This window comes from Siphateles boraxobius, unplaced genomic scaffold (genome assembly GCF_051911475.1).
Source record: "Siphateles boraxobius isolate OS27281-9 unplaced genomic scaffold, OSU_SipBor_1 36, whole genome shotgun sequence".
In the NCBI taxonomy this organism is placed as follows: domain Eukaryota; kingdom Metazoa; phylum Chordata; class Actinopteri; order Cypriniformes; family Leuciscidae; genus Siphateles; species Siphateles boraxobius.
The window spans coordinates 97501-115683 of NW_027508986.1; the positions used below are offsets into that span (position 1 = coordinate 97501).

Consider the following 18183-nt stretch of genomic DNA (forward strand, 5'->3'; position numbering starts at 1 on the left):
GTTCAGTCTGTGGTGTAAAAAGGTTGCATTAGCAATTTAAAAAAACTTAAGAAAACATGATCATGATGAATAATGTGTGAATAATTTTAATTTTTTATAAATTTTACTGGTAGTCACTGTATGAAGAATTTTTGTCACAGTTTACTTTATTCTGCTATTCTCACATAAATGAACTGTAGTTTCCAAACCCGTTCACACTAAATGCGTCTCTACAGCACGCATTGTGTTCATCGTGCAATGTATACGGCAAAATGAGTTTTTACATGCATATGATACGCATGGGTAGGTTTAGTCATGTGGGGTGTGTGTGTATTACATGCAATAAATGGCGTATCATATGCACGTAAAAACTAATTTTCGCGTATAAATTACACTATAATACACAATGCGTGCTATAGAGACGCATTTACGTGAGAACAGGCTGAGTGTCCTGCACCCACTAGTAAAAAAAACAAAAAAAAACATAAATTATATCTGGTGTCTGAATAATTTTTAGCTCATTTATGTGTGTGAGGAGAGCAAAATAAAGTAAACTGTGACATATTAAGGGTTTGAAATGAACTTTTTCACTTACTGGCTAATTTTGCTTATACATTTTTAAGTTACCGGCCATTCAGAACTGGAAAACTATATTGATGGAAAACAACATCGTCCTACGGTGAGTTATTACCCGCATTTTGCAGGTATTAATTTCAAACCCTGGACGTATTAAAACCAAAAATTATTCAGACACCAGATAAAATTTATGATTTTTTTTTTTTTACTAGTGTGTGCAGGACATTATAGTTCATTTATGTAAGTGAGGAGAGCAAAATATAGTGTCCTGCACACACTAGTAAAACATATCTAAAGTAAAATTATATCTTTTATATTATATTATATTGTTTTCGATATTGTTTTCCATCAATATAGTTTTCCAGTTCTGAATGGCCGGTAACTTAAGGCGAGACACGGCAGCCAAAAACATCGTTTTGTTTTTCACTGGTCAATTTTGAGATTTTGGGATATTTGTCTTCAATAACATGTCTTCTTTCAGACTTGTGGTGAAAAAAAGTCAGAAATACACATTTAGGTCTTTATTTTACTACACTTTGTCTGTTTGCGACTCTAGATTTCTCATAAATTCATCAAAAGTTGTCGTTATAAATCACCCCTCTGCTCCGCGATCGCGATCTGCACCCTGTCATCACACACACCGTTAGAAAGCTCTCTCTCTCCTGAACAATACTGTCGGATCCAAATATGGTCATTTCCTTTTTATCAGCAACCAATCACGAAAGTAAAAGGGGGGATTTTACTCTAAATGCACAATCTCATTGGCTGATGCTAAATCTTTAAAGCCCGTTTTCTCAAAATGACTTTTCTCTCATACTCCAAGTCCGAAATCTCCACTTCAGTAGCTCCTTTATACACCAAACTTTCCAGTCGTGTACCTAGTTATATTATGAAGACATTTACAGAGGGATTTGTAAATATATTATTCCTAGCCTGATTTATATAACATTTTATTCCAAAAAACATGGCGAAAATCATTTTTTAAGGCTATTGGCAGTATATTATGATTTACAGGATAACAAAAGTAGATATCCATAAATCCCTCTGTAATTTTTCCCCCATCTAATATGTGAACACAATGAAAAAATAATTTTGAAACTAGCTTTATCCAATACTCATATTTCGTTTTTTTAAAATATATGCAAATTAGCGCATATTTAATTAGATAATGTATCATTTGCATATTTAAACATTAAATTACAGAAAACTTGTAATACATTTTTTTCTCATCTTAATGTAGGTAAGCAACTGGCAAAGTTTCATGGTGATATCTGCTAGTTAAAAAAAATACCCTATTCAACTGTAGTGTCTCACCTTAAAAAGTAATTAGCAAAATTAGCCAGTAAGTAAGTGAAAAAGTTAATTTCAAACCCTGAATAAGTCACAGTTTACTTTATTTTGCTCTCCTCACTCACATAAATGAACTATAGTGTCTTGCACACACTAATAAAGAAATATCTAAAGTAAAATTATATCTGGTGTCTGAGTAATTTTTGTGAAATGAAGCACTGATATGAGTGCGTCCTGACCTTCAGATCCCTGTAAACCACGTTTCTCTCCGAATGCAGGTAATCCAGCGCACACACGATCTCGGCCCCGTAGAAGCGCGCTCGGTCCTCCGAGAAAACACGATCCCGGGACAAGTGGAAGAAAAGCTGCCGGAAGGAATGAACGCAGGAACGTTTATAACCGTAATGATCATTTCCAGCTCGGGTCTGAGAAGAGCGGCGCCTCACCTCTCCTCCGTTGGCGTACTCCATCACGAAACACAGACGGTCGTGGGTTTGGAACGAGTATTTCAGACCCTGAACATGCAAAACCACTCAAATTAATACAATTAACAATGTATTAAATAATTATATGAAATATTAATGATAAAGACATTCAATAACACATGCTGTATATTGCATATATGCTGTATAAAAAGAACAATTACTGTGAAATGACAGTCAAAAATGATCGCCTTAAGAAATTAATGGGGAATAATACTTTTTTTTGATTGTAAGACAAAGCAAATTTGTGCATATTTGTACTCCCAATACATTTCAAAGCAAAAAATCTAAACTTTTGACAAAAAGTTGCAGTTGATTATGTCTGAATACACAAATGCAAACCTCATATGAGTAATTATGTCTGAAAACACTGTTATGAGTAACTAGACATTACACAACCTTGTTAATATATTTATATATAGGGCTAACATAAGATTTTCATCACTGTTTTCCATACAACAATGTAATAAATAATTACATTAAATATTAATGATAAAGACATTCGATAACACATGCAAAAAGGGCTGTATATTGCATATATGCTGTATAAAAAGTACAATTATTGTGAAATGACAGTCAAAAATGATCACCTTAGGACATTAATGGGGAATAATACTTTTTTTTGATTGTAAGACAAAGCTAATTTTTTGCATATTTGTACTCTCAATACATTTCAAAGTAAAAAAATCAAAACTTTTGACAAAAAGTTGCAGTTGATTATGTCTAAATACACAAATGCAAACCTCATATGAGTAATTATGTCTGAAAACACTGTTCTGAGTAACTAGACATTACACAACCTTGTTAATATATTTATATATAGGGCTACACAGATATCTTGCGGTTACATCATGATATTACACAAGATTTTCATCACTGTTTTCCATCCAACAATGTATTAAATAATTATATTAAATATTAATGATAAAAATTCAATAACACATGCAAAAAGCAATGTTTTTCCTCAGTATTTCTATCAAGTACAAATTTCAAAACATTCTTAAATCAAGATGCACTTATTCGAGACGCAAAATATCATATTAAATCTTGTTTTATGAGAAATCGATCAGAATTAAGAGCATTAAAATAAAACGAATTCTTAAGTGAAAAGTTTATTTTTCTAACCCCATTGGTGGATATTTGTTCTTTTTTTAAGCATACATTTATTTTGATCAATTTCTCATAAAAAAATGAATAAGTAATTTTGCATGTCAAGTAAATGTATCTTTATATAATTATGTTTAGATGTTTGTAATGGAAACAAGACTAAAATACTTGAAATAATAAAATAATATTATATTAATGAACTAAAATAATAAAGGTGCTTTTTTTTAAATTGTGAAAAATTCTGCAATGAAGGACTTTTATTCTATAAAAAAATAAACAAGGAAGTTTGATTCCATCCTCATTACAAATTAAGATCCCTTTATTATGTTATCTGGAATACATTCAGCGTCCAATTTCTGCTTCAATAGCATCACCAGATTATGCTAATTTCAAACAACAGGCCAATCAGAAGAGAGGCTCATGAATATTAAGTAGACAGGCCAAAAACGACCTGTTCTTGGCAGAGCTCCTGAGAAAGGAGCTGTAAACATATATTGTGATGGTATAAGGATATATAAGGACATCAAAACCTAAAATAAAACTTCAGAAAGTTGGGACCTTTAAGTCTCGTTTTATGATAAATTGATCAAAATGAAGTGAGTTTGTGCGTAAAACAAGTATATCTGCCAGTGGGGTCAGAAAAATAAACTATTTTCCCTTTGAATTAAGTTTATTTTTTGACCCCATTGACAGATATTGTTCTCGTTTTAAGCATAAACTCACTTGATATCGATACATTTTTCAGAAATTCAAGACTTAATATCTTAATTAATTTTGCTTATCAAGCACATGCATCTTGATTTAAGAATTTTTAGATATTTGTACTGGAAAACAAGATTAAAATAGCAAGAACACAAACATATTTATCAGATTATGATCCAGGAGGAAACGTTTGCCATTTACTGGTGAAGGAAGTGGAAACGGGCGACTTTATTCAGTTTGAAGAAGCAGCTTGAACTCTTCTAAAAGGCATTGTGTGGATGGATAAACAGAGGCAGACGTGCTTGAGATGAGAGGCTATTGAAGAAGAAGAAGAAGAAGAAGAAGAAGAAGAAGAGGAGATCATGAGAGTCTCTCACCGTCAGGAAAGGGTGTCTGGAGTTCTGAAGCACACGGTTCTCTGTGAGTGTGTGAGCCACTTCATCCTGAAACACACGCCATTCAACACCTTACAATAATAGTAGTGTTGAAATCACACACATGCAAGTATGGGAACGACTAAACATGTGACAAATCAAACAACTCACTGGGAAAAAATGCTGTTTAAATACTATAACCAAACTTTTTTGGGGGATTTTACTCTATTTATACATACACTGTAAAAAATTAATTTCATGATTTATCATCACAACATTTTTTTTCTTTTGTCAAAATTAACTTATTTATTTCTTCCAAGATATTGGACTATATAAAGGAATGACTATTTTTATTTCTCCTCCTTTTATATTGTTAAATTATTGGTGATATGTCTGTTGTTCCCCCTTCCCTGTCTGTTTGTTTGAGTGGATGTTATTTTATTTCTAAAGACAATGAAGAGTTGATCACAAAAAATAAACTTTCATTATATATGATATTTTGAGTTTCTGTTGAATAAACCAATCTCCTTCATTGTATTAACTCATTTTTTTTATTTCATTGAACGTAAAATTTTAAGGTAATTTCACTTTTTTAAGTCAAACCAACAATATTTTGTTAACAGTGTAGTTTTACAAACTAACTAAAGGAGGCTCTGTCAGAATTAGCTAACACACTCCAGAAACGCACTCAGAAGTCAAATATTTCTCAGTTGTGTTATACTTTTACTCACTTTGGCTACGATCACTTCTTTCTTGAGGATTTTCATGGCGTAATATTTTCCCGTTGCTTTTTCCTTCACCAGAATCACCTTCCCAAAAGTGCCTTTTCCCAGGAGTTTGAGGTATTCAAAGTCATGCATAGTCTGAAACACACACCAGCTGTCAGCAGACACACACCTGCACGAGTTCAACACAAAAATACTGACACGACATCTGTGTTTGACCTTTGACCTGCTGCAAATGCCACGAATGTGAGCGTGGGAACTGGTGTTTAATACAGAGCAAGTGCACAAAGGTCCTCATCCTGACATTTTACATACAAACTAATGAGGTTCTTTTGCTCAAGACACATTAAACACGTTTACACTATTGTAGTCTTTGGTCATTTAAAGTCCCCCTGGCCTGTGGTGAAAATCAAGCTTTTAAATGTTGTTTATATGTCTATGTGATGTTTTAAGACAAACCATGATTTTAAGATATTTAAGATTTGTGAACACACGCACAGGTTACATCATAATATTACATACGATTTTCATTACCGTTTTCCATCAGATGACCATAATTGCCTTAATTCATTGGATTCTAAATACATTTGTCCTATTTGTAATTTGAATATTGCATTAATTTAGAAATAATATAAAATGTGTTTTTTTTTCTGAGATTTTATTATTTCAAAAACAAATAAATGGTGTATATTGGAGAGGTGAATATAAACTATCATGAAAGACAAAGAAAAATATTAGTGAATTCAAATATAGTAAGATAATTTCATATTTTAAAAAGATTACATTGCACTTATTGTCTTAAAAATATTTTATTATTTGAATAATAATAAAAAATGTCAGACAATAATACAATAATTTTTCTAACATTTTATTATTTAATATTGAAATAAATGGGGTATATTGTAGAGGTGAATTTTATTAAGTATCATGCAAGATAAAGAAAAGAATATTATTTTATTAAAATATATTTTATTCATTTCATATAAAAAAATACAATGCACTCATTGTCTTAAAAAATAGTTTATTATTTTTATTATTTTAATTTGAAAAAGTTAAATGATAATAAAATATTTTTTTTCTAATATTTTATTATTTAATATAGAAATGAACGGTGCCTATTGTAGCTGTGAATATTTAATAAGTATCATGAAAGATAAAGAAAAAATAATAGTGAACTAAAATATAGTGCATAAAATTTATATTTCTAAAAAATATGTTGCGCTTATTGTCCTAAATAATAAAAAATATATTTTCTATATTTTATTATATATTTTTTTAAACAAAATAGTTTTTTAAATATATTTGATGTGTTATAGAAATAAATGGTGAATATTGATAAGTATTATAAAAGATAAAGAAAAAATATCAGTGAACTAAAATATATTTAAAATATAAAATACAATTAATTTCATAATAAAAAAAAAATGCACTTGTTAACTTCGGTCTGCTTGATCAAGTTTAAAACAAAATCGTTTTTTAAATATATTTTTTTCTGTGTTATAGAAATAAATGGTGAATATTGAGAAGTATAATGAAAAAATATCAGTGAACTAAAATATATTTACAATATAAAATGAATCTGAATACTCGTAATATGAGCTACGAAACGCTTTCATTTTGGCGTGGACAATCTCTTTAAGTCACATTAATATTTTATCAACCTCAATATTTAATAAGCAAAAGTGTGTGTGTGTACTGTACCACTTTGTGTGGCGGTTTGGTCTCCGTGTGCGTGTCCATCTCCTCCTCTTGTTTCTGCAGACGCTCAGCCACAGTCTGAATGGCTTTGGTCCATTCCTCCCTACAACAACAGTCAACATGCAAAACAACACGTCGTCTTTTATGCATTTTGTATTACAATTATTGTTGGTTCTTCTGATAAATTGCCTGTCATGCTCCTTTATAAGTAGCTCGTACACTACCAGTCAGAAGTTTTGGACCGGTAAGATTTTTAATGTTTTTAAAAGAAGTCTCTTCTGCTCACCAACGCTGCATTTACTTGAAGAAGAAAAAAAACAGTAATATTGCTAAATATTATGAGAATTTAAAATAACGGTTTTCTATTTTAATATATCTTAAAATGTATTTTATTCCTGTGATCAAAGCTGAATTTTCAGCATCATTACTCCAGTCTTCAGTGTCACATGATCCTTCAGAAATCACTATAATATGATGATTTGAAGAAACATTTATGATTATTATTATCAGTGTTGAAAACAGTTGTGTACAATTTTTCTCAGGATTCTTTGATGAATTGAAAGTTCAAAAAGAACAGCATTATTTGAAATAGAATCTTTTGTAACATTATAAATGTCTTTACTGTAACTTGTGATCAATTTAATTCCTCCTTGATGATAAAAGTGTTGATTTCTTGATTTCTTTCCCCCAAAAAAAATAATAAAAAATCTTGCTGACCCCAAACTTTTGAACGGTAGTGTTTAAAGTTACAAAAGCTCTCTATTTCAGACAAGTATTTCTTTGTTACTGAAAGAACGTCTAAACTATAGTTTGACTAAGTGACCCAACTCTGCCATGTCCTCTATCAGGCTATGCAATGAACAATATTTCAAGTTTTTTTTCTCGAAATTAAATCCTCTTCCGTAGAAAACAGCTGATTTACATTCTAATAATATTTCACAATACTACAGTTTTTCTTTTTGTATTTTTAATTAAATAAATGCATATAATAACCCCGGTTCCTGCACACTGTAGATTTAGCGTTAAATGTCCGACTTGATAAGAGCACAAATGTGACTCCGGATCACAAAACCAGTCACGAGTCGCACGGGTTTATTTGTGGCAATAGCCAACAATACATTGTATGGGTTCAAAATTATTGATTTTTCTTTTATGCCCAAAATCATTAGGATATTAAGTAAAGATCATGTTCCATGCAGATATTTTGTACATTTCCTACCATAAATATATAAAAACACAATCGCAAACATAAATGCACAACTTTAAAGGCGATTTTCTCAATGTTTAGATTTTTTTGCACCTTCAGATTCCAGATTTTCAAATAGTTGTAAATCAGACAAATATTGTCATATCCTAAAAACCATACATCACTGGAAAGCTTATTTATTCAGCTTTCATATTATGTATACAGTTACATCTCAATTTAAAAAAAAATGAAACCTTGTGACTGGCTCTGTGGTCCAGGGTTACATATACAGGTGTGTGTGTGTGTGTGTGTGTGTGTGTGTGTGTGTGTGTGTGTGTGTGTGTGTGTGTGTGTGTGTGTGTGTGTGTGTGTGTGTGTGTGTGTGTGTGTGTGTGTGTGTGTGTGTGTGTGTGTGTGTGTGTGTCTGACCGTTCCTCGGGCGTCTCCACATGGAAGGTGCGTTCAATGACAGTGGTCCACTGCAGGCAGCGTATGATGAATGTGTTGGGTTTGGGCCGCTCCGTCTTCATCAGCTGACACTCTGGACGAATCCCGGGAAAACCACACCGGAGACACACGGAGAGGGAGAGAAATGACCGTTGCAATCATCTATCTTTATCTGTGTGTTTCTGCAGCAGTGCATTACACACACTCAGTAGGGAGCAGGACAGGTGCACACACTCACATACAAACTTTACACAAGGTTCAATATCTGATTCCACTTTAAAGGTTTTAGCTAAAACAAAATTGTAAAAACTATTGACAGCATGCAGAAGAAAAACATTTCAGCTCAGCCATCGGAGAGAGTGAAACGGATAGAGGGCTTATTGAAAACTAAAGATATTTTGTATCCGAAACCTGGCTTAAACCAAATGATTATTTCGGTCTGAATGAGTCCACACATCAGACTACTGTTATAAGCACGAGCCTCGTCTGAGATATTCTTAATGTTACTCAGAAAACAGGACACAGGTTTAACTCATGTGAAGTGCTAAATGTTACTCTCTCAGATATAAGAAAGAAATCCCTGCTATCTCTTGCTTTGGCTTTGGGCCTTATGCTGATTTCATTAAAGAGTTTGTGGATTTTCTCTCTGAGCTATGGGTCAACGTCAATAAAGCGTTGATTGTTGGAGATTTTAACATTCACATCGATAACTCAAATGATGCGTTTACAGATTTACTAAACTCACTTGGTGTCAAGCAAAATGTCACACCGTTTTAATCATACATTCGATTTAATTAAATCGCATGGAACCAATCCTATTGATATAGATATTAAACTGCAAAATGATGATGATATCACTGATCATTACCTTGTAACTTACGTACTGCTGAAATTTGCCATGTCGGCCCGGCAGAACAATTCTCCCAAATGTGACTCCGGATCACGAAGCCAGTCACGAGTCGCTCGGGTTTATTTATGGCAATAACCAACGATACATTGTATGGCTCAAAATTATTGATTTTTCTTTTATGCCCAAAATCATTAGGATATGAAGTAAAAATCATTTTCCATGAAGATATTATGTAAATTTCCTACCGTAAATATATAAAACATTTAATTTTGTGAGTGAATGCTTCACCTTTCATAATAATCAACATTAATATTGTGTGTAATACTATTAAATCCAAACCAATGTCAAATGTATAGTTTTTCTTAATTTCTTTAGTTATATTTTAATTAAAATATATTTTTATATATTTTTTTAAATTTTTTATTAATCTGTATAATTTTTATGCATTTTTATTTATTAAACTAAACAAAAATGAGAAATGTTTTAATATTATATTTTATTTTAGTAACGAGAATGTTTTTTTATGGTTTTAGTTGTAATTAATGATAATAACCCTGATTCATAGAGACCATTATGCAGGGTTTTCTAGAAGCATTAAACAATTTCTATCTTCAATTATTTTAAAGTATATTTAACTTAATATGGCATCTTAAAAACGCAGAGCTCATGGCGTAAGACGTAAAAGAAAAAACACACAGCGAGACGTCTAATACTGCACATATTCTCATTTTCTGTCACTTTACATAATAATCAACTCTAATATTTTGTATAACAGTGTTAAAACTTGCTCTTAACATCTGAACAAGTTTTACGTCTAAAAAGAAGTTGCAAAGAGATGCAAATGCGATGACGGCAATCTGATGTCAATATAACCTGTGTTTTCCTTTCCCACACGGACGCTTCTGCAATTCAAACTATGAATGCGCAACTGCGTCTGAGGAAAACAGGAATGTCATCAGTTGTTAAAAACTCAAACTCACGTCTTTTTCCGAGAGAAGCCGAAATAAGCTGTGTCTGTGTTCTCTGCCCTTAAAAATGCTCACTCAAAGAGTAAAACTTATGGTTTCAGCGCGACAAAGCACAACATCCAGCAGTGACTCTGCCAGCGCTTTCCCACAAACATATGTCGAGGAGAGAGCGTGGAGGAGACATGTGTCACGTAAGAGACCTGTCGTGGAGATGGAGGATCGGGACGAGACCACCACTGAGATCCAACCGGGCTTCATCCACAGCCTCCATCAGCCGAGAGATAAATAATGAGGATCAGACACTTAATAACCACTATATTTCACAAGTGTCAGCGAGGAAGCGTTCTCTTGAACAAACATTATGGCTGTCTAATTAGTCTGTTCAATCATTTCAACAGTTTTCTCAGGGACGGCGGGGCTTGTTGGGAAAATTCTGCTGAGGTACGACTCCAGAAGAGGCCCAAAATATGCTTAATATGTTCTGCACGTCCCTCGAGGAAACATAAAACTGTTCGTGTTGATGGAGGTCAGATGGAAGCTCGCATGACCTCGTGGCGAACGACCAGAAGAATAAAGTCACGTCCACCCATGCATATCATATTAAATTAAGCATGCACGAAATTTGGATGATCGTTTGCGTCAATTGAAGATGTTTTGAAAGGTTTACGCAACATTAGTCTAATATCCAAATAATCCATTGTGTTCATTGCTTTTTCAGTGCTATTTATCAAACATTATGTGTCAATCGAGTTAACAAAATAAAAAAGGTGCAAAAAGATTACTTAGGACCGTGCAAATAAACCTGAACTTATGTTAAATGCAATTATAAACATCTCTGTTTTGTATGTCAAAAAAGACTTTTTTTAACACAAAATGTAAAAAAATGCTAAATCTGTCAATCGATTTTTACAAAAATACATACTAAAAAGGGCTAAAATATTATTACAATATTATTACAATACTTATAATGTTGCAAATTAACCTGAAATTATTTTAGATGCAATTTTAAACGTATCTGTTTTGTCTGTCAACTGACTTTTTTTTAACACAAAATTTTGTTAAAAAATCTAAATGTCAAACTATTCTTTTTTTAATTTTTTTTTTTACAAAAAAAACATACTTAGGAGAATATTGCAAATAAACCTGAAATTACATTAAATGCTATTTTAAACATTTCTGTTTTGTCTGTGAAACTTTAACAAAAATAAATTCTTAGAAGGTGCAAAAAATTAGTTATGTTTCAAATTAACCTACAGATTTTATTAAATACTATTTTAAACATCTTTGTTTTGTCTATCAAAAATGTACTTTTTTTGCACAATTTTGTTTTGTAAAAAAAAATGATTTTACTAAAATAAATACTTAGAATGTGCAAAAATTACCTATAATGTTTAAACATTAAAAAATAACTTTTTTACACAAAAGTCAGAAAAAAATTTAAAAAGGTGCTACTGATTGTACAAATATAAACACCAAGAAGGTGCAAAAAACTATGTATAATGTTGCAAATTAACCTGAAATTATACTCCATGCAATTTTTTATCATCTCTGTCTGGTCTGTCAAAAATTAAGACTATTTTTACACACAATTTTGTTTACAAAAATGCAAAATAACTGTTTATTTAAAAAAAATACTGCACTCAAGCAAGCATGCAATGTGACAAGATGATGTGAAAATGGTAGAATACTACACAGTGCACATCATAAAATAGTCCCATATTGCCCCTATTTGCTGTTGTTGTTCACATAGCGATATAGAAATAGAAATAACTCTAGTAGCCCTTTTCCACAGACTCGTCTGCACATCCGTCACCGTCTCCGGCTCTATTAACGACTGCAGTATAAGTTAAGGTGAGACTCACGAGCCACTGAGAAGTTGTTTAACGGCGTCTCCAGCTGATCGGCGTCCTGCGGTCGCTCCTTATATCCCGTAAACGTACCGTCATTCTTCAGCAAGAAATACCGCGGCCTCCATGTCTTTATGTACTCTCCTGAAGAGACAGAAGACAGAAAACATAATAAAAACTCAGGAATGCATACGGCCAATGCCTGACGATAAACAACTCTGAGGTCATATTAACCCCATTTATTAAATCAGATTTAACACATGAATTAATAAATGATCAACATGATCTCAAAACTCAATGTCCTCCAGTCCTTTGTCGTCTGATTGAGAGTTTAGACTTATAGAAAGTCTTTTAGTGTAATTGTACAAACGTCCTTCAGCTCGTGCTTCACTGTCTTTCTGCTGTCAAATTAGATTTTTATCAAGTAAAAGTACGAATAACTTTGATATTGTTAGTAATATTTCAACTGGACATAATTATCCAGACATCATTTAATAGAAAAATAATGAGTATCAAATATGATCATCTCTCAATCATGCATTGCATTGCATTGCATTATATGTTTTAAACCTAAAGAGCTTTGATCATAAAACTAAGCTTTTAAATATCATTTTATTAAGACATATTATTTGCAGATATTGAGAGCCGACCATATAAATATCAGCATCTGCACAAAATAACATTATTGCTCAGTTTGAGCCTCAGAATAAAATTGACCTCCATATTCTCACTATATCAGATTACGTCATCTATAAAGCCTGATGTATTAGATAAGAAAACATATATATAAAAATTTGTCTTGTCAGGCTTTACAGGGTTAAGATCATTTATTGAACGGAAAGCTAAATCTAGTTTAAAGGCATAGTGAAAGAATGCCTCTAAACTTAGATTTAAAACCCGGTTTGAACTTAAAACAACAGCATGACACAAAACACCTCAGTTTCCTTAGAGAAAGCGCGCACAAAAACTGCTGCCGTTTTCTGCATCCAAAATCAATTTGTGCTGAGGAACGTGCAGAAATCACTGCACCAGATGTTGCGGAATTGGAAATGAAAACCCCCCCACAAAAAACAGAGAGAGACACGCAGCCGTGGAGTCTGTGGCACGTCAAAGACACAGAGACAGTTTGAATAGTTATCCAGGAAAAGTGTAATTTATTTTTAATTACGGGAGTGGAATATTAACCCCATGCAGGGTCTGAGCAAGCTGTCCTTAATTGGCCCATTTCCTCCGTCACTAAAGTGTGGATGTGTCACGGCAAACGTCTGTCTCGCTGATATTCAGACGCTTTTTGGCTCATTTCAACTGTGACAGGCCAGAGGAGCAGCGATTGGCCCATAACAGAGCAACTATACATGCATTTATCATTTAAACTCATAATCCTGCTTCCTAACATGAGGATTTCACAGCCGTTTTATGGAAAGTTCATATCATATCACATCTTTAATAAAAGAATAGCCATTTTGAGATGTTTCAAATTATTTCAACTTGTAACTTGAAAAAATTTAAAATAAAAGGAATTCAATTAAACACCTACTAAAAATGTTATGTAAAATTATAATAAATAAAAAGGGTAAAAATACGACACTAAAAAGTATTAATATAATAATATAAAACTGAAATAAACAATGTATTTGTTAAATAACAAATTATTTAAACTATAAAAATGTAAAGTTCAATAATAACAGTCAAAATGCAACACTAACATTTAAATAAATAAATTTCAAATAAACGCAACATAAAAGTTACTAAACTATACAAGTTACTAAAATGATTAATATCATAATGTAACCTTTAAATGAATAAATACCCCCCCCCCCCCAAAAAAAAAATCGAAATAAAAATTGACAAAAAATTGAATCATAAATGAAATCATAAACAAAATATTGCAATCAAAATAAATCACTTTTTTATGTGCGTGTCACGTGATCATTAACCACATGAGAGAACCATGAACAAGCGAGTGCATATTTTAGCTCACGAGGGTTCAGCAGACAAAAAAGTTTGTGAATCCCTGGTCAAATAAGACAATCTAGAACAGTCTAGTAACAAAAGATAAACTACCAAGCCGCATAATGCATCCAGTAGGTGGTGGCTCTTGAAACTAGAGCAGCACAACATCTCTGCGGAGCTTCAGCACTTCAATAAACCTAAAGCATTACAAATGAGTCCACCTGATTCACAACAACTGGGGAGGAGGAAGAGCAAAGCCCACAGCCGCGGGAACATCTGTCCTTGAGCCCTGTGTACTTAAGACTCTCATTCACACCAGATGCCCAATATGTTATTACGGCTGTTGCCATTTTTCATCGTGGCAAGATGTGACGGCATCTCGCTCAAAACTTGTTCTGCAGGCTAAGAGGTTTTGGCAATCAAAAACACACTTCCTATAGGAAGTAATTCGTCTGGTGTTTGATGAATCACTTACTGTATTCCCCTTTTGCAAGTGATATAAGAATTTGGAAAATGAGTAAATGTAAATATACACTACCGTTCAAAGTTTGGGCTCAGTACTTTTTATAAATTAATTATTTTATTCAGCAAGGACACATTTAAATGATTGAAAGTGACAGTAAAGACATTTATATAAGTTTCTATTTCAAATAAATGCTGTTCTTTTGATAAGTCTATTCCTCAAAAAACCCATAAATACAATCCCTTTCGATGAGACATAATTGCTTATTACTTTTGACCAAAAGGTGGCGCTGACACCAAATTTGCGTGGTATGGTCAGTGTTGGTTGGCAATGACATGCACCAATTTTGGTGTCAATATGCCAAAGCCTTGCAGAGATACAGTCTCAGATGCAACTTGGCATCATTCTATCAAATTCGTTGATGTAGTAAACAAAAAGAATTTTGTCCATCGACATGAAATCCATAACTTTATGCCAGCATAGTCTGAAGATGATCCGAGCCAAATTTGGTGAAAATTAGACCAAGGTCTAGAAAGAGTTTGAAAAAGTGTGTCAAAATAGTCCACAGGAAGACTAATAATTGGCATCGATGTTCTCGGCTTGATCAAAGGAATCTTTCAAGACAATAGGCTAACACGAATTAAAAGCCATAAGTGTTTTTTGAGATTTCATTATAGTTTTTGACCACAATACCTTTTGAGTACTATCACATACTGAATTTTGTAACGCTACTACACCAATGCATTCGTAAAATAGAGCATTTTACGACAAGTCGAAATGGTCAACGTCCAAAATGGCTGACATTGGAAAATTGGGTATTGTTCGATTGTTCAGTACAACACACCGAATCTAAAGACCAATGATAAGCAAAAATATCAATCTTTCATATCTCCCATAATTTAAAATTATAATAATATTTTTTTTTTACCAAATAAACGAACCCTTGGTGAGCAGAAGACACTTACAACTAAATCTTACTCCAAACTTATGAATAATAAGTAGTGTATAAATATCATAAAATAAATATAATTAAATTCCCCGTGTTGAAAATCAAGTCAAGTCGACAGCATTGGTGAGTATTTTCTCCTCAAAACTGCAGTGAACCAAAGACAGTCTCAAAAACACGGTTTGAAATCGCTGGTGTTTCTGACGTCACAAACGACCTTGACCAATCAGATCAACGTGTGATCGTCAACAAGTGGATCTCTGAGTGAGTGAGGGAGTGGAGGCGGGGCTCATTTGCATATTCATAGAACCGCGTATACTAAATGAGGCAAGGGTCTTGAGTTACATTGAAGCTTTTTTAAGGCATGAATACATTCTTTTCAAGGAAAAAACGTTTAAATATGTAATTTTAGTGATCAAAAATGAGTTTTAAAGGATAAAATGATTGACTACAGGGGGACTTTTAGGTAATGATATAATTTACGTGTACAGATTCTTGTATCTGGTTTGTGTGATCTCAAAAGCACTAGACCAAGATCAGACGTGACCCTTTCCCAACCACATCCATTCAAAAGAAACCCAGACCAGATCTGGCCGGACGCCTGTCTACCCGTCTGTCTCCATGCCAAGTGTGTCCTGGGACAGCATGTCCACCATGCCGCACACCGTATATCACGACACACGTTCATGAGCGTGACACCGGGACCTTTTAAAGAAACAGACAAAACAAACTGATTAAATTTCATCATTTATTCGTGACCGATGCATCTATCGCAGCAGGTTTGCTGATGTGGAAGTGTCTCAGACGGACAGACGACTCTTGTTTAAACGGGAAGCTGCTTTACAACTCAGGCCTGAAGGGCACTGACAGATGTGTTTGTAGTTATGATGCCAAAGTTGTAATTGCGTAGGGTGTGAGATTAATCCACCACAGGGACACACTGAGTCCAGGGTTTTCATGCCAGAATCTCTGACGCACGCGGGTCATTCACTGCCGCCCATTTGATGACGGGCAAAACATGCTGAGGATCACTAGCACACCGAATCCATGCAAAACCGGTAGGGGTGTAACAATATATCGTGTCACAATACAAAAATGCAACAATATGTATCGTGGATAGTGACAATATATATTGTGTATAATGCACCAAAAATAAAAATTATTTTATATAGGAAAAAATTCACGTTTTCAGAGTTTTGGTGTCAGTACTACATTAAATTACTATATAATGTTGAATATAATGTATAACAATGCAATGGGGGAATGATAATGCCAAATGTCTGATGTTACCAGTAAAAAGTGGCCTATATTATTTTAAATATATCTAGTCAGTGACAGAGTGCAAACATATTCATCTAAAATAATTCTGTTTTCAGCTTTAGAATCATGAATATTTTTATTCTGGTGTCTCTATTCTCCTGTGCTTTGGGTTTCCAGCACCAAGTCAAGAATATTCATTTACACCCACAAGTAATGCAAACTTAGCATTTTAATCAACGGTACTTTTTTTGTTAACCTTTTACCATATGTCTCTGAGTATGGCAATAATATTGTATCGTGAGTTCAGTATCGTGATATGTATCGAATCATTACATTAGGGTATCGTTACACCCCTAAAAAAAAAACGGCCTTGAATATTGTGCAAAAGACAGACGCACACGTGATGATTTACACCTCTGACTGTATCCATAAACAAACGCTTCTTCATCAGAACTGAACACTAAAGAGAAGTCTGATCTTACACAATGTTTTGTTGTCATGGCCTTTGACAAGTTCCTGTATTTTGGTAAAATCTAAAAACTCAAGTGTACAGCGGTTTCCACAAAGCATATCGATTACAGAAAATCCATGTTGTAATTATATAAAAATAAGATAACTTCAATAAATCTAGATAGTAAAACTAGGGCTGTCGATTTAACATGTTAATTTAATTAATTAGTTATGGAAAATTCATATTTAGTACTAAATATTATATACTAAAATTAGTAATGGCAAATTAAATGGTTTGACGCACCCGCACTAAACTTAAAAATATTAGGGGAAATATACCCTGTATGAGTTTTCGTCTCATATTTATATGATATAGTTAAGCAGTATCACACGAGTGCTGTTTTTATCCTGAATAACACGAGTTCAAATGTCATATTGATTATATACAACATTTCAATAAATAAGGAGTTAATTTTCTTTTATATTAGACACAATATTGTTTTATTAATGTCTCAATTTTGCCAAGGAAAACATTACCAATAAAGCCAGAGCAACACACAGCAGTGTTTTGTTTCTGAATGAATCCTCGTTTTGATTGAATCAATTAGGTGAACAAATGATTCATTCATAAAGAGAGCCATTTACTTAATTCCTGAATGAATCAACCTTTTGAATGAATTGAATGAATGAATGAATGATTCAATGACATACTCATTTAGACATTTACCGCCACTGACAGTTTTAGTTTCTTATTTAGAGTATAATTTCATAAATAATACACTGAGATACATCTTTTCACACTGAGGACCTTTGAGGGAGTTTAAAAAAAAAGGTTCAAACATTCACAGAAGGAAAAACCATGCATTAAGAGCCGGGGGTG

General features: G+C 33.1%; 1 protein-coding gene across 1 annotated transcript in view; it reads right to left on the minus strand.

Moving 5' to 3' along the window:
* Positions 1–18183, minus strand: part of akt1 (v-akt murine thymoma viral oncogene homolog 1) — an 85228-nt gene that overhangs the window by 27555 nt on the left and 39490 nt on the right. The window contains exons 3-9 of the mRNA XM_077196801.1: positions 12247–12375; positions 8549–8660; positions 6937–7036; positions 5242–5373; positions 4514–4579; positions 2292–2360; positions 2085–2210 (exon numbers count right to left, since the gene is read on the minus strand). Coding sequence (XP_077052916.1) covers positions 2085–2210; positions 2292–2360; positions 4514–4579; positions 5242–5373; positions 6937–7036; positions 8549–8660; positions 12247–12375 — 734 coding nt within the window. The remainder of the gene's footprint in view (positions 1–2084; positions 2211–2291; positions 2361–4513; positions 4580–5241; positions 5374–6936; positions 7037–8548; positions 8661–12246; positions 12376–18183) is intronic.